Source organism: Monosiga brevicollis, genomic scaffold (genome assembly GCF_000002865.3).
Source record: "Monosiga brevicollis MX1 MONBRscaffold_6 genomic scaffold, whole genome shotgun sequence".
Lineage (NCBI taxonomy): Eukaryota > Choanoflagellata > Craspedida > Salpingoecidae > Monosiga > Monosiga brevicollis.
Window position 1 is genome coordinate 149,712 of NW_001865043.1, and position 21,365 is coordinate 171,076.

General features: G+C 54.7%; 5 protein-coding genes across 5 annotated transcripts in view; 4 read left to right on the plus strand and 1 right to left on the minus strand.

Annotated features, from left to right (window-relative positions):
- MONBRDRAFT_31799 (uncharacterized protein) overlaps positions 1-5,349 on the minus strand; it is a gene marked incomplete at both ends in the record, with an annotated part of 6,090 nt that extends 741 nt beyond the window's left edge. Inside the window, 17 exons of the mRNA XM_001744575.1 lie at positions 111-212; positions 333-404; positions 524-679; positions 783-830; positions 932-1,114; positions 1,228-1,333; positions 1,455-1,536; positions 1,662-1,758; positions 1,855-1,973; positions 2,788-2,878; positions 2,966-3,101; positions 3,207-3,274; positions 3,374-3,524; positions 3,655-4,203; positions 4,284-4,405; positions 4,817-4,893; positions 4,965-5,349. Of these exons, the coding sequence (XP_001744627.1) occupies positions 111-212; positions 333-404; positions 524-679; positions 783-830; positions 932-1,114; positions 1,228-1,333; positions 1,455-1,536; positions 1,662-1,758; positions 1,855-1,973; positions 2,788-2,878; positions 2,966-3,101; positions 3,207-3,274; positions 3,374-3,524; positions 3,655-4,203; positions 4,284-4,405; positions 4,817-4,893; positions 4,965-5,349 (2,544 nt within the window). The remainder of the gene's footprint in view (positions 1-110; positions 213-332; positions 405-523; positions 680-782; positions 831-931; positions 1,115-1,227; positions 1,334-1,454; positions 1,537-1,661; positions 1,759-1,854; positions 1,974-2,787; positions 2,879-2,965; positions 3,102-3,206; positions 3,275-3,373; positions 3,525-3,654; positions 4,204-4,283; positions 4,406-4,816; positions 4,894-4,964) is intronic.
- Positions 5,350-6,018: 669 nt separating this feature from the next.
- On the plus strand, positions 6,019-7,666 carry MONBRDRAFT_24125 (uncharacterized protein; the record flags this gene model as incomplete). Its single annotated transcript, XM_001744392.1, has 8 exons — positions 6,019-6,095; positions 6,179-6,274; positions 6,382-6,412; positions 6,497-6,648; positions 6,812-6,934; positions 7,055-7,112; positions 7,212-7,355; positions 7,511-7,666. 8 exons carry the CDS (start codon positions 6,019-6,021, stop codon positions 7,664-7,666), a joined length of 837 nt encoding a protein of 278 aa, XP_001744444.1.
- A 2,082-nt stretch (positions 7,667-9,748) lies between these two features.
- Positions 9,749-12,203, plus strand: MONBRDRAFT_24126 (uncharacterized protein; the record flags this gene model as incomplete). The annotated part of the gene is made up of 4 exons (XM_001744393.1): positions 9,749-9,922; positions 10,038-10,194; positions 10,313-11,053; positions 11,221-12,203. The coding sequence occupies 4 exons, from the start codon at positions 9,749-9,751 to the stop codon at positions 12,201-12,203; spliced, it is 2,055 nt and encodes a 684-aa protein (XP_001744445.1).
- A 1,701-nt stretch (positions 12,204-13,904) lies between these two features.
- On the plus strand, positions 13,905-19,638 carry MONBRDRAFT_24127 (uncharacterized protein; the record flags this gene model as incomplete). The annotated part of the gene is made up of 21 exons (XM_001744394.1): positions 13,905-13,907; positions 13,995-14,060; positions 14,168-14,242; positions 14,335-14,561; positions 14,666-14,737; positions 14,845-14,920; positions 15,036-15,113; positions 15,250-15,347; positions 15,437-15,524; positions 15,667-16,059; positions 16,186-16,259; positions 16,422-16,550; positions 16,644-17,329; positions 17,470-17,663; positions 17,769-18,213; positions 18,340-18,422; positions 18,523-18,735; positions 18,816-18,884; positions 18,991-19,130; positions 19,213-19,271; positions 19,361-19,638. The coding sequence occupies 21 exons, from the start codon at positions 13,905-13,907 to the stop codon at positions 19,636-19,638; spliced, it is 3,546 nt and encodes a 1,181-aa protein (XP_001744446.1).
- Positions 19,639-19,973: 335 nt separating this feature from the next.
- MONBRDRAFT_18392 (uncharacterized protein) lies at positions 19,974-20,765 on the plus strand (the record flags this gene model as incomplete). Its single annotated transcript, XM_001744395.1, has 1 exon — positions 19,974-20,765. The coding sequence occupies exon 1, from the start codon at positions 20,052-20,054 to the stop codon at positions 20,763-20,765; it is 714 nt and encodes a 237-aa protein (XP_001744447.1). The 5' UTR covers positions 19,974-20,051.
- Between the last annotated feature and the right edge of the window lie 600 nt (positions 20,766-21,365).

The following is a 21,365-nucleotide window of genomic DNA, read 5'->3' on the forward strand; positions in this document are numbered from 1 at the left end:
CCCCCCCCCCCCCCCCCCCCCGTACGAAAGCGCATGCCAACGTTGAAACCAATCAAATTTCAACCTCAATGGCTCGCGCGACAGACCGGCAACCCACACAACCAACAAACCGTTAGCAGAGGGCCGACTTCCACCACAAACAGTTGAGCCATGCTGTAACAGAACAGCGTCAGCTTGACGTCGGGTGCATAGTCATCAATCATCCGGTTAACCTGCCCCCAGCACACATGCGCCAAGTCAAGTAAAGCCAGAGAAGATGCAAGACCTTCCCTACCACCGCAGCGCTCAATCCACGGAGACCTGTCGAGATTTGCCACGCCCTCTTGCCCCACCTTGAGTTTGATCAACGGTGCCATTTGCTTGATCGAGGGAATTGGAATGCTTCTCAGTTCGTCGTCCACGACCTGCAGCGGAGAATCGCGTCCAGCCCCCCCCCCCCCACACACAAAGGCATCATCATGAGCCGTTGCAAGAAAAGTATGATAGAAGCGCTACAAGAATCAATCAGGGCCACGAAACAAACCTCAAGAATGCGATCTGAGACGTCTGTGCGATGCAGCACATTGGCCGTCAGCAGGGAGATGGCCAAGCCTGCTGCCAGGAAGCTCACAAAGATCAAGGGGAAGGTGGCCCCCAGATAGTCAGCCACCTTGGTCTGGACCCGCGCTGCCAATGGAATCTGATGATTCAAATCAGCAGCATGCATGAGCAGTGGCCAATGCGGCAACAGATGAAGCAGGGATAGCGCTGTGGGCGAGCCGACACCAAAACATGATTCCCACCTGACTTGGTGCCGCCGCAGGACTGACTGCTGCCGCCTTGGGCACCACCTAAGAACACGACCACGTGAGCCCAAACGTTTTCGGCGTGCACCATGCGACACCACCGAGGAGTGGTCCAGATCAGCAGGCAACGGGCACCAGCCCCGTACCCGCACGGTGCGAACAGGTCTCAAGAGCTTGGCGTAAGCCTCTTGATGAGAAATGAGCAAAAACGCCGTCTTTTTGGTCTTCATGAGCATTGAGAGCTGACGGGCAATGCCGTTTGCAGTGGTGGCATCCAGCCCAATAAAGGGCTCATCAAGCACAATGACACGCTTTTCCTGGGACAGCAGCTGTAGCGCATGCCAAAACCCCAGCATGGCATGAGACAAGACAAAAGGCAACGTGCTCGCAACAATGACTTTGAGCGGCCTGATGCCCCCATCATCCGAAACGCCTGGCATACCTGGGCCAAAGTCGCGCGGCGCAGCATGCCCCCAGAGAGCTCATTGGGCATTTTATGCATGTCCTTGGCTGACAAGCCCACGCTCTCGAGCAAAGCTTTGACTTGTCTGCCAGAACGCAACCCAGAACAAAAGGCCCAAAAAGCAAACAGCTACTGAGATCAGTCACCACGATTCGCGATATTAAAAAAAAAACATTGAAACAACAAGGCACTGCCGTCTGACGCACTCTGAAGTCGCTGCGGTGCCCTCGCCCGCCTGTAGACCAAGCAGGATATTATCATGCAGGCTCAACTCGTCAATCAGCACGCCTGCAAGCGGTTGAGGAGATGTTGGCACACGAATGGGCGATGGCGGCGTTGAGGTCCGCTCAGACTCTGCGTCATTTCCCCGCTCCGTCTTGAGCCGAGCAGAAGCGGCCAGATCATTTGCGTACCTTGTTGAAACAGCATGCCAGCACGGTTGTGATGAAGGAGGTCGTCCCGCCAATTGACTTGGCAGTCAACATCAGGAAGCGTAGTCAACCCCAACACCTGACAGAACGGTGCAACCCCACATGAGAATGGAGTCAGCAAAGGCCAGTGGCGTGCTGGCAACCCAGCGAGCAGCAAGCAGCGAGTATCTCGAACCTGCAGCGAAGAGAGGGTCTTGCCTGCACCAGAGGCGCCTTGCAACCAGACACACTCGCCCTCGGCCAAGTGGAACTTCAGTTCATCATTGTCAAAGGGGCACTGCGGGCCCGTCTGGGCTCCACAAGAGCGCGGTACACAAGCAGCGTTCCGATCGTGTGAACAGCAGGTGCGAGAGCAGCGCACACTCAGGAACAGAGCGCCAAGTCCGCACCTTCACGAGTCGCGCCTCGAGCAAAGGAGCCGCCATGGCAACTGGTGCACTACACGCAATCGTCTAAAAGTACCAAGCCGACTTCTTTCCCGCCTCTCCCGACCGTTCGCTCATCTACGCTGCCGTTTGCCACCACGTGTCCGTTCAAGGAAATGTATCTCTCGCTCTCTCTCAATCTCTTCTTTTCTCTTCTTTAATTCTCTCTTTCTCTCTTCTTTCTCTCTTCTCTCTCTCTTCTCTCTCTCTTCTCTCTCTCATTTCTCTCTCTCTCTCTCTCTCTCTTCTCTCTCTCTTCTTCTCTCTCTCTCTTCAACTCTCTCTCAATGATCAATTTTTCGACTCAAACGCTCACAGCAACGAGACAAGGAAAGGACTTATGGACATGCGTACAGTGGTGAGGCGCTTTGAAGTAGTAGTGAGCTGGTCGTATGGATGTGATGCACACCAGGCCCCCGCGCCAGGATCATTGATCACCGAAACTCGCTTCGCTGCCGAAATCACAACACTCAACACTCCGATCGAGAATAACCCGACTGCTTGAAGCACCTGTATTTTAGGAGCAACTCTGCTCCAGCTCTACAAGTAGGTGCAAGGCATGAGATGTATGTCGGTGAGGTACAGGAGAGCCACTCAAACGTCGACCTCGGTCGACCTTGACCACGTGCGAAATTCCCTTGACTCTGTGTCGCTCTCTCGGTTTTTTTTTTTTTTAAACTGACGTCGAGTCGAGCAGTCGGGACAATCATCCAAGTGCTGGTCCAAAACTTTCACGTCGCGCTCCAGCTCCTTCATCAGACGGCCGTCCGCAACCTGATCAAAGTTGTCAACGTGAGATGAGGGCGATTGAGCCTGGGCTAGGGCACAACGTCATCTCGCTAGTCTGGCTCGGGCACGCACTTTTTGCAACGCTTCAAGGCTGAAAAGAGTCTCGTTGACCAAGTACTCAGGACTGAGCCGGCACGCCTGAAGAAGATCAATCTTGGGGCAAGACTTCATGATGATGCCGAGCTGAGTGATTTTGGCTCGGGCGCGACTGCCAAGCACACACACACAGGATCAAGGTATAAAGCACAATGGCGTAAGACAACGTTCCTAGCCGAATACAACAATGCCGTGATCTGCAAGTGTGAAAACGCACATGACTTGAGCTAGCTCCTTGACACATTGCCTCAGCCATGGAGCGTGATATTCGAGCCGAATTAACGCCTATTTCCGTCAAGAAACCCAATGCAAGCCAAAGTTCGATGCATTAGATGTGAGGCTGGTATCAAGAATGGAGCGCAACGCTTTGGCGGTGGTACTCACGGCTTGGGCATGGGCGTGAATGTGTGCCTTGGCCGCTCGGCAAACGGGTTTTTCTTCATGATCCCAGCTGTTCAAAACCATGCCCGGCACCACGGACAGATCGTCCACGTGACATTTATCGCAGTAATGCTTGCCTGTATACCAGCACAGCCTAATGGGTACCAGCATTGTCGCCGGGCCACATTTGACAAGCCGGGCAAAATCAGAGGCAAGCCTTGCAAAGATGGCAGAGCAGGGACCGGCCAGTCAGATTGTGCACCCGTTGGCAAGATCACTCATACCGAGCAGGGACGTTGATGCCGATGGCAGCGTTGCATTCGGGGTTCCAGCACTGAAAGTCTTGGTCGGCCAAGCCAACAACTCGCCCGATATCAAAAAAGTAGTTGGCCATTTCATGGGAATATGGGTTGTACGTGGGCAACTGGGCTTCATACATGGGCTGGGCCTTCTGACCAAACGGCAAGACTGAGCTGGTAACGCTGGCCAGGCGCTGCACCGCCGCTCGAGACACTCTGGCCTTGACCATGGGCGCGTGCTCTGCGGGCGAAGCTACCGGTGCTGTGCTGGGTGCTGAAGGCTGGGTCGCGGGAGGTTGCGGCGCTGCAGCCTTTTCTGGGCTGAGTCCAGTCCCTGTGGACGGTGCTGAATCCTCCCCGACGGGCTCTTGGAGGTGCTGAGCGGCCTTGAGCAGGGCAGCAACGTCGCCATCCGTCACCAGTTGAAGGTCTGTCTGTGTCTCGGCGCTGACATGCCGAACGTCAAAGCGGCGGGCTACGTCACCAATTGTCAGGTCGGTGTTGGTGGACGAGGCAACGGTCTTTTTTTTGCGCCTGGGTCCAAGTGGGGCGTGAGTTACGGTGAGAGGAGCAGCAAGCCAGATGGATGATGAAATGCCAATGACAAGGCGCACTTTTTCACGGTTGTGATTTCCGCGTCCCAGCCCTGCATAGATGCTGTCAAGTCTAGGTACATTTTTGGGGCATGAGCAAGCCGGCGGGATCTCGTTTGGCGATAGAGGAAGTGGGTAAGGGCCTGAGATCGAGCCATTTAGGAACCAAGGCAAGAGATCGTCGCAGAACGCGAGCACTTTACCTGAAACAGAAGGAGAGGGGGAAGGAGAGGGCAGAGAGGCGGCAAGCGATCCGTGGCGGCTACGCGTCTCGGTGCTGGAGCCGAGCGCGGGCGAGCTCTGAACCAGATCAATGAAACTCAGCGTGAAGGTATAGGGAGACAACTGAATTAAGAAACCGTGCAAATACTCGACGTGCTCCGAGTTGGCCAATAAGGCTGCAGGCTAGGTTGAGCAGGGAGATTGATAGTATTGCCATTACCAGGCACAAGGCAGGGGCGTGAGCCAGTCTGGTCAAGAGGTTAAATAGACGGCGAGTGCCGCGAGTCTTGGTGCTTTTCATCAGGCATGGTAGCTGGCTGGGAGATGAGTACCTCGTAGAATTTACTGAAAACGCGATTTGCATCGCTCTGTTCCAGCAAGAGGATGTAATCGTGGAGGTTGTGGAGCTCTAAAGGACCAGAAGGCATGATGATCAGGCGCCAGCTGTGCCCGGGTGTGATGCTCAAGCTATCAGCATACCTTGTCGGATCCAAGCGCGACAGCGGGCGAGTGGCGTCTTGAAAGGAACCTTGGGGTGCTCCAGCTCGGCAATGACCTTGGCCGGGCAACAAATGGACATGAGAGCCCAGATGGCCTCCGCGCGCGATTCCCAGGGCTCAAGAGCACCATCGACAGACTCGCTGGACTTGTGCGATCGGAACATGGCCGAGAGGCTGGACGTGTGCTTGATGGCCTTGGCTCCATGCGCAAAGCACGCCAGGATATCCTCGCAAATGGCCAGAGCAGCCTCATCGCGAGGGTCTTCAATCTGATTCGTCGGCAGCTCCTGATGCGCCACCACAAACGTCACAATCTTCTGCTTCAGCGCTTGCAGCAGCGCCACCGGCGCACGATCCCCCCCCATGATGCCAATATCCTCCGGCCAGTGATGATGCCCAGCAACCTCCTCCTCAAGTCGCTCAAGGCAGCGATAGCCTGCTCAACAAGTGAAAACGCAAGCAGCATCCACCCAAGCCAAGCGCCACCCAGAACAAGCTCGCTTCTTCTTCACAGCTGCAGCAAACTCTCTCTCAACTCTCTCTCTCTCATAAATCTCTCTCATCATTTCTCTCTCTCTCTAAATCTCGCTCTCTCTCTCTCTCTCTCTCTCTAAATCTCTCTCTCTCTCTCTCTCTCTCTAAATCTCTCTCTCTCTCTCTCTAAATCTCTCTCTCTCTCTCTCTCTCTCTCTCTCTCTTCATCTCTCTCTCTCTCTCTCTCTCTCTTCATCTCTCTCTCTCTCTCTCTCCCTCTCTCTGTTTTTCTTGTTGTTGCTGTTCTTGATCTTGTTTGATAGGAGTCACGGTGTTGGTCGCCCATCATGGCCCAGGAGCCGCCATGAGCTGTGCGTGGTTCCAAATGCATGTGCATGCTGGTGTTGCGAGATGAATGGTGGGCCAGGGTAACCGTGTCGCCTCGCTCACGCGGTCCAAACGTGCTGGATCGCACCCCCAGTGCCCCCTCCAAAAACGAAAAAAAATCATAGGAGCATACATCGCCGCTTTGGGACGCGCCCGCCTGAGCACGCACAAGAATGGGCATCAACCAGTGGCTCGAAGCCACGGTTTGGCACGCATGCCAGGCCCCTGACCAGAAGATTGAATGCATCGAGTGCGTAGGCGTGCTTCAAACGGAGCTATACAGCCAACAGCGGCCGCGCATCGATTCACCCGATCCCGTGCGATCGGAGATAGATATGGCATCATTGGCGCCGGCTCCTTTCTGCTGGCCTGTATTGCCGTCGTTTTCATCATTGCTGGCATCTTTGGTGACCCTATACGTCCCCTTCGGTACGAAGCACTCTACACCGCCCTGAGACCCTTCAGCCGGTCTCCCTTCATGTCACGGGCAGCACGCCCGCATCGCTAAACTTGTGGTTTGTGTCTGCATCCCGCAGGATCCTCATCTTCTCGCTTGTACTAGTCGAGGTACGTACACCCTGATGCTGACCCCCACGATCCATCTGCACGCCCCTCTTTCACGCGCCCTTGCCCGGAATTACCCACGAATAGTGCCTCCTAGTGGGCGTGCGTGCCGTGTTCTACGCGCATCCTGCGCTCGCCATTGCCCAGCTCTTGCTGGATGTACAGCTCAATTTCCTACCCATCTACACCTACCTGTCCTATGCTGTCCGAAGCGTCGGCTACCGCAATGTCTTGGCTCAGTATGTCGACCACACCACCAACATCTCACTTGATCTCGTCCTTATCGCCATTGTTTGGCACCGCCGGCTCGCGGCACCGCTTCCGTCATGCACTGTGCATGGTCTCTTGCTTCCTCTCACCTTCTGCCCCGCTTGGATGTTCGTTTGAATCGCAACATGACAGGTTGATCGGGCCAGCCTTTTTACTGCAACTGGTCATCCTGGGCGGTCTCACTGTGACGACTGCCGTCTTGAACCGAGCTAGCACCCAATTTTGCGCCTCGGCTATTTACGTCACCACTGTGGGGTACGTGCGACGCAACTGGCAACTGGCCCATTTCGGATGGCGTTGATGACCCATTCTTACTCATCGTCATCCTGTCTCGGACTCAAAATCTGCATCATGACGACTGGGACACATGCACAGCTTGGCTGTGGGCTTTTACATTTTCTGTATGGCATGGACCACATCGATACACATGCAGGTAGGAGATTGCCGTCGGTCTCTCGCTCGCAAGCCCCATGCAGCATTAAGATGGCCGTCTCACCACACATACACACACACCATCATGCCCTCGTCAAAGATACGACCGCGTCTGTTAGAGGTGCAGCGAACGTCTGAAGGGCGTCTGTACGCGTGGTGTTGTGTCATTGGAGTGAGCGTTATGGTGCAAGTGGGAGCGGGCATCTATCAGGCCAATGCGTTTTCCTGTGATTTTTCCACCCTGGTATGGACCTCGCCTCGCCGTTGTTGTTTTGCTTTGTTTTTTTGCCCATAAGTGGGGGACCAAGGACGGATCGAGAACCAGGTCAGGGGGAAGAGGCCAGATTTCTGAGTCCTAACTGCTCTGCCCGTCCGCCTACTCCTGTACCTCGGTCGCAGAGTGACTCGACGGCCGCCACTGCTGCGAGACTGGCCATGTGGGTCATGCAAGTGGTGTGGCCCTGCACAGCCGCAATAATCGTCACAAGTCTCGAGGCCACCTCGAGCCAACAGGCAGCGTTGACCCGGGACGGCTACATGCAGCTCGAAAGCTAGTGGTCACTGCATATCCCTTTGTTGTGTGACGCCTGATCAAACGCAACAGGGTCTAGGATTAGAAGGCTGTACCCAAGCGGCAATCGAGGCTTTGAGTCAAGCCAAGGCCTGCCCCCACCCCCAAAAAAAAACAAAATAGAATTCATGTCTCGTTCATCCTCAACCAGGCAAGGGCTCCAGTGGAACAACACCAAACCAATTCATTTCTCTCTCTCTCTCTCTCTCTCTGTGACCATTTTCCAGTTTTGACGAGTGCAAGCCATGTGAGACGTCACTGGCAGCGGGTGCCTACCCCTCCCCAGTCCTCCTCAGCTTGAGGACTGGGAAGCGGTTTGCACCTGGACTTGAAACCTTTCTTCTTTATCGATCAACACGGCGCCGCTTCCAATGGGAAGAGTGAAAGCAATCCTGGCTGGCCACACATGACGAGGTATGTGGTTGTTGCTTTTGCCTGTTTTTTGATTTCAAGTGATGGCCCTCTCGACTCCCGCGCCTGGCGTGGGCCGTTGTCCGCTCGAGGATCTGCACAGCTGCGATAGAGCCAATGAGCATCAAAACGACCCTATATGGAGTTGAGCAGGGCCTCACTTGTTGTCGAGACAAAACCTTTCCTGTTTGGAACCGAGTTCCAGCCGGCGTGGGTTTCTTCTCGCTCGTGGCTTTCTCACAAATACCCTTGACACCTCCTTTTAGTGACCTGCACACATCTCTACTCTGAACCTCGCCACGTTGGGCACCAAGTGACCGACGTGCCCAATGACATGTCGCTTCTGAAACACACGTTTGGTAAGCTGCGTCACTCAATCTTTCTTATTCGTTTTTTGCCACGCCTGGCAGTGGGGTTTTGGGCACGTCCATGATGGATCAATCAGAACCACTATCCCCAGTCACGATCTTGTGTCGTGACGTTGACGAGCAAGCCTTTTCTGAGACTTGCCCACAGCCCCACTCTTGCCACATGTGCCTTTGATCGACGCAGCCTTGTTGCTCCTCAGCCCCTCACACTGCTGTATTTTCTTTTGCCTGCTGCTCTTGTAGGTGCGTTCTGTCAACTTGACATCATGGGCAAGCTTTGACAAAACGCCATCTGGCATTCACGTGGCCAAGAGCGATTATTAGCCTGATTCATTTCTTATTTTTTGCGGGTTTATTTTTTTCGGGTCAGCCTGGTCGTGTTGTACAAATTGACATCAACTGGTTGTCTCCTCTGATCCGGGCCTCAAGACAGGCAATCATGCACTGCAACCCGACCTGTGGTCTCCTTGGCCAGGCATCAAGAAATTGAGCCCCCGCCTGCTGATGCCGAGGGTTTGATGTCTGTCTACTCTTGCCATGGCTGTCTCCTGCGCTAGACAAGCCAGGTGTTGTGACCATGCAGCTGACCGACCCACCATCAAGGGGTACATGTTAAACAGGATGAGAGGAAAGGGTCTAGAGACACGGCGATTCTTGCCCGGGTCTGTGCTGGTCTACGTCTTGGCATATCCAGGACTCGCGCCCGTCCATTAAAAAATATGATAATATTCTTCGCCATCTGGGCGGAGGGGTTTGATTATTTACATGTTAGACCATATTATGCAGTGCGCTCGTGTGTGCTTCCGTCCATCACATACGCCAAGAGCACAGGAGACACGCCATCAGCATATTATGTTTTGTCGAGCACAGCAGTCAAGGTGGAAGCACAGCTGCACTTGTGCACACCGTTGGCCTTGGGCGCCCACCCTCTCGTGGTCTGCTTGAGCAACGATGACGTTCACCCGTGTCGGAGCTGGTCACGTGCGAGGAAACAATGTTTGGCACGAGCAGTAAACAGTGGGCCCAGAAAAAACCGTTTCGAGCCGTTTGGCGGTGCGCGCCGAAATGGTTCTTTTTTTAGATGATGGTGTTTGGCGGCTTGATGCCATTCTTCTTTGAGGGTGCGGGTGGTGCATTTTTTTTCTTACTTTTTTGCTGCTTCTTCTTCTTCCTTCTTCTTCTTCTTCTCTTGCTTGACCGTTTTTTTTTTCTTTCTGCTTCTCTTTGCTGATCACTTGGCTACCTCCCCGCCTCGCGTCTGGTGTCTTGAACGCAAGACCCGCAAGCATGGCTCTCGATTCGGCCTTTGCTGATTTGGCGGAGCGCCTCAAAGGAATAAATCTGGATTCCGAAGCGACCGCGTTGATGCTGAATAGCTTTCTCAAGGAGCGACAAGCAGAGCGGGAGCGGGAGGAGCGACGAGCAGAGCGGGAGCGGGAGCGGGAGGAGCGAAACGCAGTGGTTGGTTGATCAGGTTTTCCCGCCGCCCCTCGTGTCCACAAACGGCTGTCTAACAACGCAAATGTCTGGAACGAAGGACTCACAGCGTACCCTCACTTTGTTTATGGCTTGTCAGCTCGAGTGCCTCGTGCAAGATTTTGCGCCTCCTCAAGGCTATAACCTCGTGAAGCATCTAGCAAGCATGTCGGTCGACGACGTTTCCTTTTTGTACACTCTCTGCAAGAAAAACCGTCTTACTTGCGACCAGCTTGAAAACTATGTGCACATTCCTGGTAAAGCATCGCTCGCTGGCTTGGCGCGGGACAGGCGACGGCTGTTTCCCGCCTGCCCTGTGCGCATGGACGTGCTCAAGCTTACTTGTGGTGCCTTGGGACCGTCAATAATTCTTAGAACACAAGTGGACCCCGAAGGGAGCCTCGTTGCCCACGAACGTGGAGGCCAAAGTGCCCAAGCTGCCACCCTCAGGAACCCGGAATATCAGCGACATCAACGACAACGTCAGAGAAAAATTCCATTTTGGCATTGTGCAACTCCCTCCGAGCTGTCATTACCTGGCTCTTGAGATTGTCCAGCGAGCTCAAGAGCTTTTGTCTGCCAATCTGCCTCAAGAAGGCATTCATACGAATTTGCTCTGCGCGTACACAAACGCATGCCTGACTAACGAAGTGAAGAGCCATGAGCCACACTTCTCGTCACTGATTACGCTGGCTTTGCAGGACCACTTCATTGCCCCTGCCCTTGCTGCGACTTCGGCCCAGGTTGCTGTCTCCTGCCCATCTGAGACGGAGCCGTTGGCTGACACAACCGCATCCACCCTCGCCACCAAGCAGGCGTCAGTGAGAAACCCCATTTACTTGGTACACCAGGCATCTCTTGGCTCAGCCAACATGCACGCTGACTGGGTGGGGTTTGACGTCCTGCTGCGACCCGTCATCGTGGGCGAGTGCAAAATGAGCGCCCAGCACTTTGACGAATTTGGTGGCCAAGTGGCCAACGAGGTTGTGCGCCTTGGCCTCTTGGGACCGAAATACCAAATGCGAAAGGACAGGCAGCACCCACTTCACCCCTTCATCAACATTAATGTGTGTGGTGACATTGTGACCGCTTATCTGGTCCTGCACTTGACCAGCAGTAACATGGTTGCCATGATTCAAAAGATGAAGGGCCTTGAGAAGGAATACTACCTGGCTTTTCTCCGACTTGGATCCGCCCAAATCTCCGAAAACCGCGCCGACCATCAGGCTGTCTGGGCGCTTTTGACCGCTTGCAGAGAGTTTGTGACGGGTCGCCAGCATCAGATTATCGAAAGCGGTCATCGATTTCCGCTTTCTCCGAGCCCTTTCCCTGCCCGGCTCGGGGCATGGCCGGATGGACCTGCAAGGAAACGTACGGGCCCAATGTGCAGCAGTACGTGCATGACAGTGCGGGCTCGTGGGTCATCAAGCACTACGACTATTGGGGCCGCCAAGCCGAGTCTTTGGGTACAACAATGTACCAGATTGGCGATGACACTGCCCGCCTCCCACCATCACGCGATCTGCTCCGTGCGCTTGCCGAGTTGCCAGAGACGGGCAAGTTTTACCAGGCGTGGGTGTTGGAGGACCTTGCGACGAGCTTGGTGCTTCTCCGGTACCCACGAGTACAGACGGCCCCGTGCGGCCTTCAGGTGCCGATGCAGCTGATCGATGTCATGAAGCAGATGCAAGTGTTGCACAAACTTGACTTGGTGCACGGCGACATTTTGCAGCGCAACATTCTCTTTTGCAACAGCTGGCAGCCGGAGGATTGGATGTTTCAGCCGCCCAGCTGGGAAAAGAAGGAGAAAGAGGAGGAGGAGGAGGAGGAGGAGAGCCAGCACAGCCCCGAGGCTCAGTCCGGCAATGTGACGCCATGTCAAAGCCGTCAGCCCTCGCACGACGAGCTTTCACTGAAAGACCTCGTCGTGGAAGCGGTCGCAGAGGAAGAGACTGTGCAAACGCAGCAAAGGCCGAAGCCGATGGCTTTCCTGATTGATTTCGACCTGGGTGGGCCCTGTGATGAAGCAACGTATGGACCTGGTTACAACTACCAAGGCGGCCTTGAAAAGTACCGCCACGCCAATGCCAGGCCCGGCGAGCGTTTACAAAAGGAGCACGACACCTATTCTTTGGCACGTGTGGCCGAAGATTTGCTCGAGGACAACGACGCCCGTAAACGGCTGGTCAGGGCGTTGGAGGCGGTCAAGTTGGACGAGGCGATTAAGTTGTGCAGAGCCTGCACTGGGCGTTCGGGGCGTGGCTGAGGCAGTAGCTGGATCGTAACGGACATTTGGCCCAGCCATGCAGTTATGCACATTTTACAAGTCTAGCGAAGGACATGCAGCAAATTGGGGCTCGCCTGGGATCGTAAGTTTTGGGGTTGTTGGGCTATATTCTTTATGCAGTATCGTGGTATCTGCGGGAAGGAGCCCATGTGGCATCACTTTATTGCTTGGTCGATCGGAGCAATACAATCAAGACATGACGACGGCGGGGTATGGCATCGTCGCCGTGCTGTAAAGGCAAATGAAGAATGGAAGATTGAATTGGGCGGGGCAAGACTCGCCGGCCACCCATCTCTAAACGTGAAGTCTTATCCGAATAAGCAATCTAAACGAGGTGTAATAGCGGTTTTTTTAACAAACCAGAGCAGAAGCAGGAAGGAGAGGGGCTGAAAATCGAAGCCGGGCCTTTATTATTATGACACACATGAATGAAGCCAGGGTGCTGAATGGCAAAGTGGCGTCAGGTTCAGTAGTCCATCACGCTTGCGCCGCTCTGGCATTCCCGCTGGCTCTTGTCCTTTCCCAGAACCAGCTTGATTCAGCTCGAGCAAACGCCACGTAGCTATTCAATCATGTCAAGTGTGTCGGGGCTCGGGCTCGGGCTGTGTTTTCATGTGGTGCGGGTGCCCTGCTCAACCCAAGAAAGAATCGTATGGTCGTGCAATGGTTTGAATACTCCGGATGCCCTGGCAATTGAGACTCAAGCGCATCAGCTCTGGCTCTGGTCGAAATGTGTGTTGGGGAGGCTGCCAGACGGCTCAATATGGCATTAACCACAAACACCCTCTGACACCAGAAGCCTTTACTCATTTTGTTGAATTATTCATCGAGAAGAGACTGTGCCGTCAACACCAGAGTGTGGAGATGGAGAGATGTGTCGTCACACACACACACGCACACAACACTAAACCACAAAACATGCGATAAAGAAAAAAGGAAGTCAAACTTAAGCCCATGCTCTCAAACTGACCCTCCTCCTCTCTTCTTCCATAGGTACTACTACCAAACGTTGGTGCTTGTTTTGTTTTGTTGCTTGCTTTTTGTCTCTCTCTTCTCTCTTCTCTCTTCTCTCTCTCTTCTTTCTTCTCTCTTCTCTCTTCTCTCTTCTCTCTCTTCTCTCTTCTTTCTTCTCTCTTCTCTCTTCTCTCTTCTTTCTTCTCTCTTCTTCTCTCTTCTCTCTTCTCTCTTCTCTCTTCTCTCTTCTCTCTTCTCTCTTCTCTCTTCTCTCTCTCTTCTCACACACATCANCCAGATTGAATCGCTCGTGCGCGGCGCGAGGGGGGGTCCCGACGACGACGACGACGACGAATGGGCCTGGGCCGTTCGAGAGTGCGCATCAGCGGGCCCTTTGGACGTCTTGATCAGCTCTCCTGCGCGTGTTGGCGATCGGAATAGGCCCTGGTGTTGGCTGAAGGGACCTGTTGCAGGTGTGTGTCGCTCGCAAGGTGATCTGGATTTGGATCGATGACACAACACTCGTTCGTGCCGTGTTGCAGGCGCGAGCAGAGAAGAAGACAAACCCGCGCCCACTGGATGGAGACACAACCTGCGAGCCATCTTTGATCAAACCCTGGCTCATCTGTCCGCGCTTCCTTATGCTTGCCCGTTGATGGCCACGCCACTGATGGCGTGCTCAGGTTCACATCCCGTGCTTCTCTTCGAGTCACCACCACCGGCATCATGGTACGACAACATAATCTCAACCGCTAGCCCCTGGCCGCCCTCTTGTTGCTCACATGCTCGCCATCGCGATCATCCAATGAATGATAGGGTCGGAAGGACAAGGACAAGCTGCGCGGGACCTCGCAGCGCGACATCACCATGCTCGGCGCCACCGTATGTTTGCCTTGACACTGCCGGCCAAGTTGCACTTTTTTCCATCCACAGTACAACCTTGGTCACCTCAACCCTCTTTCCCTGATCAACCCTTTCACTCGCCACAGGAGCGGGCTGCACCAGTCAAGCAAAGCAATGCGCCCCTGACTGCCGACGAAATCAAGCAGTTGGATGTCTTTCTGGTGAGGCATCGCCTCCCCTTTTCGCGCCGCTCGCTCGAGGACCTTTCTCTCATCTAGCCTCTTCCCCATGAATGATTGGGCCTCGTTCGTAGCAAGAGCGGCGCCTCGCCCAATCCTACGCCGAGTACCAAGCCAAGATCAACTGGGAACCGTCAAAATATCGCGATATGCTTGCCATGTCCTCGACCTCCAAGCAGAGCCAGAGCACCGCCCAGAGCTTGGCCGACTCAATCCCCAATCTGTTGGGTGAAAATGACTACACCGTTCTTGCCAAAAGAGTCAGCGATATTCGCGTTGAACTTGGCGGCTGTGACATGACGTATGTCCACGCCTCGCCCCCTGTCCAGCAAACATACGCCCTTGCCCGTCGGCACAACTAGAGAGGCCATCCTCATTCCTCCGCTCGGCTTCCATGACCTGCAGCTATATGAAGGAGTTTGTCGGTGCCGGTGCCCTGGACAGCCTGGTGCCTCTTCTCGACCGCGTCACGGAATAGTGAGTGTTGATGCTGATCTTGTTGACTAGGCTCGCTACCCCTGCAACTTCTCCGCAGCCGCCTCACCGAGTCCGGTGCCGCCATCGCTTTGCCCCTGCTATGGTAGCGCCGAGTCCACCGGCCGATTTGTGCAGGCACAACGAGAGATGATGTTTGCAATCTACCACATTCTCGATACGGGCGTACGATCAACGCATGCGCACCGCCCCCATGTCACTCGAATGCGCATGGGGAACCATTCGGCTGATCTCAATATTGGCGCGCACCCACCCACCCATCTGCTTTCATCTTGCACAGCCGGGTCTAGTCAAAGCCCTTGAAAATCAGCAACTGGTGGACGCCATTGTGCGCTCTTTGTCCACGCATGACTACCGCGTATGTACATTTGCTCGCTCGACCAGTCACAATGCAGTCACGCTCAAAAGTAGCCATGGCTGGCGCGTACCTAGCTCTCTCACCACCAGAACACCATTGCCTCGGGACCGTGACAATGAACTCCACGCCTCTGCAGACGCTGGAGCTCATCTTTCAATGCTTGGTCGGCTTTGTGCGCTCTGAATCGCGCGATGGCACCAGCAACGGTCTCCATCGTGTCCTCAGCGCTTTTCAGTACGGATCCCTTCACCCAATGCCCATGCACCAATCCTGTGTGCTCATGTTCTGCTACCCATGTCTCACATCGTGTGGCCTGGCTTTAGTGATCTGACCGTGACTCGTGGTGGCGGCCATCGGTTCAAGCCCGTCGTGCGGGTCCTTTTCGGAGCCGTGGAGCACCTCAATGTCGTGGTGCGTGTGGCCGCTACCGTGTTTTGCCTCCACTCGACTTGGCCTTGTGCCTGGCTGTCGATCTATTTCTCGGCCTGTCTTGGACCAACTCACGTGAAGCACGGGCATCGCAACCACGCGCTGATGCACTGCCTTGTCGTAGGTATCTGCGCTGTACTTTTGTAACGAGCTGCTGGTGCAGGCACCCGATCTCGAGATGCGCATGCATCTCCGCGCTGAGCTTGTGGCTTGTGGCTTTCACGAAGCCATCGAGCTGGTGTCGGATCATTTCGAAAGCCAGCTGGTCGAGCTCCGAAACATGGTGCCCGATCTCGAGGGTGCTGATGACACCCTCAACATGACCGCCACGAGCTCAGCCGTGCATGCCATTGAAACCAAGACGACCAAGCAGTATCGTCTCTTGGACTACATTATCGTACGACTTTGGAACGACGAGTATGGCGATGCTGAGGAGCTTGCCCAACGCTTCAACGTTGTCCAAATGGACTTTGCCACCCTCGATGACGTTTACGATATCCTTGTTGCCACACTTGAGGTGCGTCCCGTGTGCCACAAATAGGCTATTTTCGCCTGTGCACACGCTTGCTTCGGTTGCACCGACCATCCCCGCCACGCCTTGCTTGCGTGTCCATGCTCAGCTCTGCCTTGAATTCGTCACTAGGGATCGCCGGCAGAGCCATATCTGTTGTCCATCATGCAGCATTTGCTGTTGGTCCCTGATAACCACAACCTCATGTCCGTGTGGGCGCTTGGGCAATCCGTCACTGCCGTCCACCCACCCGTTGCGTGACAATTTCTCTCACCCTTGCTGTTTTTTTTTATTTGCTTCTTATTTTCTTTTTTTTTTTTTTCTTTTTTCTTTTTTCTTTTTTTTTTTTTTTTATGCCGACTCGTTAGGCTATATTATATGCAGTTGATTGAAGAAATTGTGGCGCAGGTGGTCTTAACCCGCGCTGAAGGCAATCCCGATTTTCGTGGCCGTTTTGAGCTTGATACGGAGCCCCTGCTTTCTGCCCTTGAGGACGCGTAAGCTCGATTTTGCTCGCACCTCATGTGTGGTCAGTGCCATCGTTTCATCTCACAGCGAACTGGGGCACTACTGGTGTGTGTATGGAATAGACACAACAACCAGATTCTGCAAGAGCACGTGCAGACACTTCAGGAACAGCTGGCTAGCGAGAAGAAGCGAGCCCAGGCTGCTTTGCAGGCCGAGCAGGATCAGTTTGCCTCGGCGCAGACCAAGTTTGACAAGACACAGAAAGAACTCGGTCAACAGATTGAGACGCTGAAAGGCGAGGTAACTCGCCTCAAGGCTGAACTGGCCAAAGCCCCAGCAGCTGGTGCCGTCCCGGCGGCACCAGGCAGTGCACCAGCACCACCCTCTGGTGCTCCTGCGCCACCTCCACCCCCGCCTCCTCCAGGCGGTGCTGCGGCTCCTCCCCCGCCTCCGCCCCCACCGGGTCCAGGTGGCGCACCTCCCCCTCCCCCTCCCCCACCAGGCATTCCGGGTGCACCACCGCCACCACCGGGCATCCCCGGTGCCCCGCCACCACCTCCTGGTGCGCCAGGCGCTCCGCCCCCACCTCCAGGCATGGCCATGCCAGGCATGGCCATGGCTCGGCCCCAAAAATACAAACCCAAGACAAAGACGCGACGAGCCAACTGGAGCAAGATCTCGCCATTTCAAGCCAAGGACACCTTCTGGGCCAGCGATCGTGACGACGTGGATAAACAGCTGCCCTTTGATCGTTTGGAAGAACTTTTTGCCGTCAACAATCGCCGCGGTGCCGGCAAACCCGAGAAGAGTGAGTGGCTCAGACTGGAGCTTGCTCTGTCGCTTATTGAGAGTTTGTGCGCATATCCGGCTTCTCAAATCGTTTGACTCACCCTTGATGGGTGTGTGGCGCTTTCAACCTGCTCTCCTGTGTTTTCGTGTGTGGCGTAGCGGTGACGGCTGAGCCGAAAGTTCAGATCATGTCGTGTCTGGACGCCAAAAAGGCGCAGAGCGTATCCATTACCATGGCGTCGGCCCGGTTGAACGCCGATCAGTTGCGTGACGCCCTCTTGGTGCTGGACACAGACATTCTCTCTGAAACGACGGCCAGCACCCTCAATGCAGCTATGCCCGACAACAATGAGGTTAGCTACCACTTTTGGCTGCGTGGGAAACTCTTTTCCGGTCCCGACCTGTGACAGCTATGTTTGTTTGATTGCAACGATTGCTCTTGTGTTTTCTGTCTATAGCTTGAGGCTTTGAAGGCAGCGGCAGACAATGATTCGAGCAAGATTCACCCTGCCGATCAATACTGGATCCGAGTCATGGATCTGCCACAACTACAGAGCCGTTTCCGGCTTGTTATGTTGCTTCATAGCTTCAAGGACCAGGTGGAGGAGATTCGCGAGCCCGCCCAACGCCTGTTGCGAGGCTCCAAGTTGCTGCGACACAACCAAAGCTTCCAGCATCTGCTGGACGTGGTGCTGGCCTTTGGCAATTACATGAATGCCAGCAACAACGCTCCCTGGGCGGATGGCTTTCAGTTGACCTTTTTGACCAAGCTCAGCGATTGCAAATCCAGCGACAACAAGCTTACGCTACTGGATTTCTTGGCCGAACTTGTCGAGGACGAGAAAGTCCCACAACTGGCAACGCTGAGCGACCAGCTGCGGTCGGCCATGGTAGACTCGCGAGGTGCGTCGAATTGGTCTGGGTGTTCCTTTGCTGAGCGCCAGCGCTTAAATTGGGCTCAGTACAAGCAGTACCACGGCTGTGGCGTCTGTTGCTTGTCTCACTTGTATGGCTTTGGTACGATTGCAGTGGCCCCAACGGTCCTCCAGCAGGAATGCCGCAAGCTGTCGCAGAGCTTGTCAGAAATTGACACGGCCATTACCAAATATAAGGTGCAGTCTGCCTTGGTGTTGCCGTGTCGTTGCGCTTGGTTGTTTGCAGCGCTTGCCCTGGCCCGTGCAGCTTTCATCACGACTCGTCGTGTTGGTGTAGAAGAGCAAGGAACAACCGGAGAACGATAGATTTGCCACCACGGCCACGCAGTTCTTGGATGAGCAGGCTCCTTTGATCAAGGAGGTGGAACAACTTTTGTTGGATGCCACCAACGCTTTTGCCGATGTGGCCGAGTACTTCCCCTCTGGCATCTCGCCCGCCGAACCAGATCCGTATTTTGAAATCATCGAGCGCTTTCTTGACCAATTTGAGGTCTGTGACACATCTTATGATTATATTCAGCACTGCGCGCCATGCCGCTTGTTAATGAACACTGTGATGGTTTTGTTTAGGAAGCGCGCAAGCAAGTGGTGAAGCGACGCAAGGCGGCTGAGAAAGCCAAGGAGCAAGAGGCTCAGGCGGTGCGTTTTCGTTGCCGTTGGCCGATAGTCGCGTACCAGTGCCCTGCCCACTCGTGCCATGCGGCGAGCTTTGATTGACATTGTGTTTTGTTGTTGCTTTTTTCAGCGCGAGAAGGAGCGTCAGCGCAAGGAACAGGAGATGGCGGCCAAGAAGAAGAATGATATGCGACGCAAGACCATTCTCGAGGGCAACGAAGGCCGTGGTTTGCTCAACTTGGACGACAATTTTACCACTTCCAACATGACGTAGGTGACGCGCCGCGAGACCGCATCATCTCGCAAAGCCGTCTTTCAAGGCCACGCTCACGGCTGACGTATGGCTCTGTAGGCGTATTCGCCGCAAAAAGCGCGAGGCTGTCAAGTCCACATCCAGCGAAACGTCTGGCGGTGGGTACTTGCTGGCATGAGAGCCACCTGCGAGCCACGCTTGCAGAACTCACGACCGTCTTTTTGTTGGTTGCTGTTGCTGTGCTCAGGTGGATCGGTGCGCCGGCGCCATCGAGCGCGCGATCGACCTGTCGCTGGCGCGTTTGAGGATAACATGCTGTTGCTGTCGCCCGAACAACGCGCATCCAGTGCCAGCAAGACTCCACCCACGCCTGTGGCAGCCGTGACCCCCGCATCTCCAAGCATGGGCACACCCAAGTCACCGCCCGCCATGCAGCAAGTCATTGCTGAGTTTTCACGGTCGCCCAGATCGCTCCGATCGTCGACGAATGAGGCCCCCCGATCGCCTTCGCTCACCGACTGCTAAGATGCCGAGCAACACCAGTTTGCTGCCTCTTTGATGCTGCGCTCCACCCAAGAGGTGGCGGCGCAAAGCGGCTTGGCATGTGAATACAAACCCGCTTGCGCTGCTGTTAAAATGCTGTGTGTCTGTATGAGTGTAACACCATGTCTGTGCTTTTGGGATGTGACCCTGGTCTACCACTGCCTGGCCACCAGAGCTTCAATTGACACATGACCACCTCTTCTCTCTCTGTCTAACTCTTTGTACTTTTGTGGGCCAAATTGTCAGCGATTTGTGGGTGTGGGTGTGCAAAGCTGGATCAAAAAGTTGAGCTCTTTGACTTGATTTCCTTTCGCACACACACACTGGCGTGGTGCTCTCGTGGTGGGCGGTGGATGCGTGAGACGCGGGAGCTAGAGGCTACCTGAGCCAGCAGCATGCCGGCACATTATCTGGCAGTTGCCTTTCAGGGCTCGATCCTGGCCGAGTTTACTGAATCTCAGGGCAACTTTGTGACCATTGTGACAACCTTTATTGCCAATCTGGGCGCGCAGCCGGGCAAGCGGGTGTACCGCAGCGATGAGGGTGCGGTGCGACATCTCTACTGCGTGCTGGAGCAGGATCAGGTGCAGTTTGTGTGTTTCGCAGAGGCGGGTACGCCGCATGCTGCCATCTTTGACGGGTTGGAGCGTGTAGCGGCCCGTTTTGCAGCTACCTTTGCCAACCAGCGAACTCGCCCCGCCTACTCGCTGAACAACGAGCTGGAGCCGCTCCTGCGCCGTGAGCTGGGACACATTAACGCTGCACGGTCCGATACAGACGCATTACAGTCTACCCGTGCTCAGGTTGACGAAGTGCGTGGCATTTTGGTTCAAAACATTGATAAGGTTTTGCAGCGCGGTGAGGCCCTGGATGCCCTCGTCGACAAGGCCGAGGAGCTGGAGTTTAACGCAGATCGCTTCCGCCACAACGCCACCCGTTTGAAGCGTCAGATGTGGTGGAAGAACATCAAGTGGCAAATCGTTCTCTTTCTCGTCTTTGTGGTAGTGATCATCGCCATCCTGGGCATTGCTGGTGTCTTCAAGAAGAAAAAACACTCCGGCTCGAAGGATACCACCACCACCACCACCACCACAACCAGCGCGCCTTAGGGCAGTGGTGTGTTTTTGCTTCACATGAAAAGCAGACACCTCGCTTGCGCGCGCCTGGTGCGGATGTGTGTTGAGTCTCTGGTCCCCGACTTGACAGGCGTGTCTAGCGTCTGGGTTGTTCTACTGTTTATTCCTGCATGTTAAACTTGTCTTGCGTTCCGTCCCGCTTGGCATGCATGGATGGTGTAATTGAGTTGAAAGCTTCAGAAAATCGACCCCTGGACTGGTTTGGGCTTGTCGTTGCGTTCCGACCACGAGTATAAAACCTCCACTGTCGCCATTTCAACTCGCACATCTCCTCACCGCTGGCTTGACGTCCTCGTACCCTTTTACACCTTCCCTTAACCTGTTGTTGAAATCCGTCCTCCGTGGTTCAACACTTGCCTCATCCGGGAATGCAGGTTTTCCTGGATGTCCAGGAGATATGCCACGCGCGCGTAAGGGGTGTGGACTGGCGGGGCAGAGCACTGCAGACCTAAAAAAACCCGAGCAAGCAAAGAAAAAAAAAAAACAGCCAGCACCCTGTGCACCAAGCAACCTGAAATTCACTAAAATTCGATGAAAATTCAAGAAAAATTCGGAAGAAATCAATCACGTGTC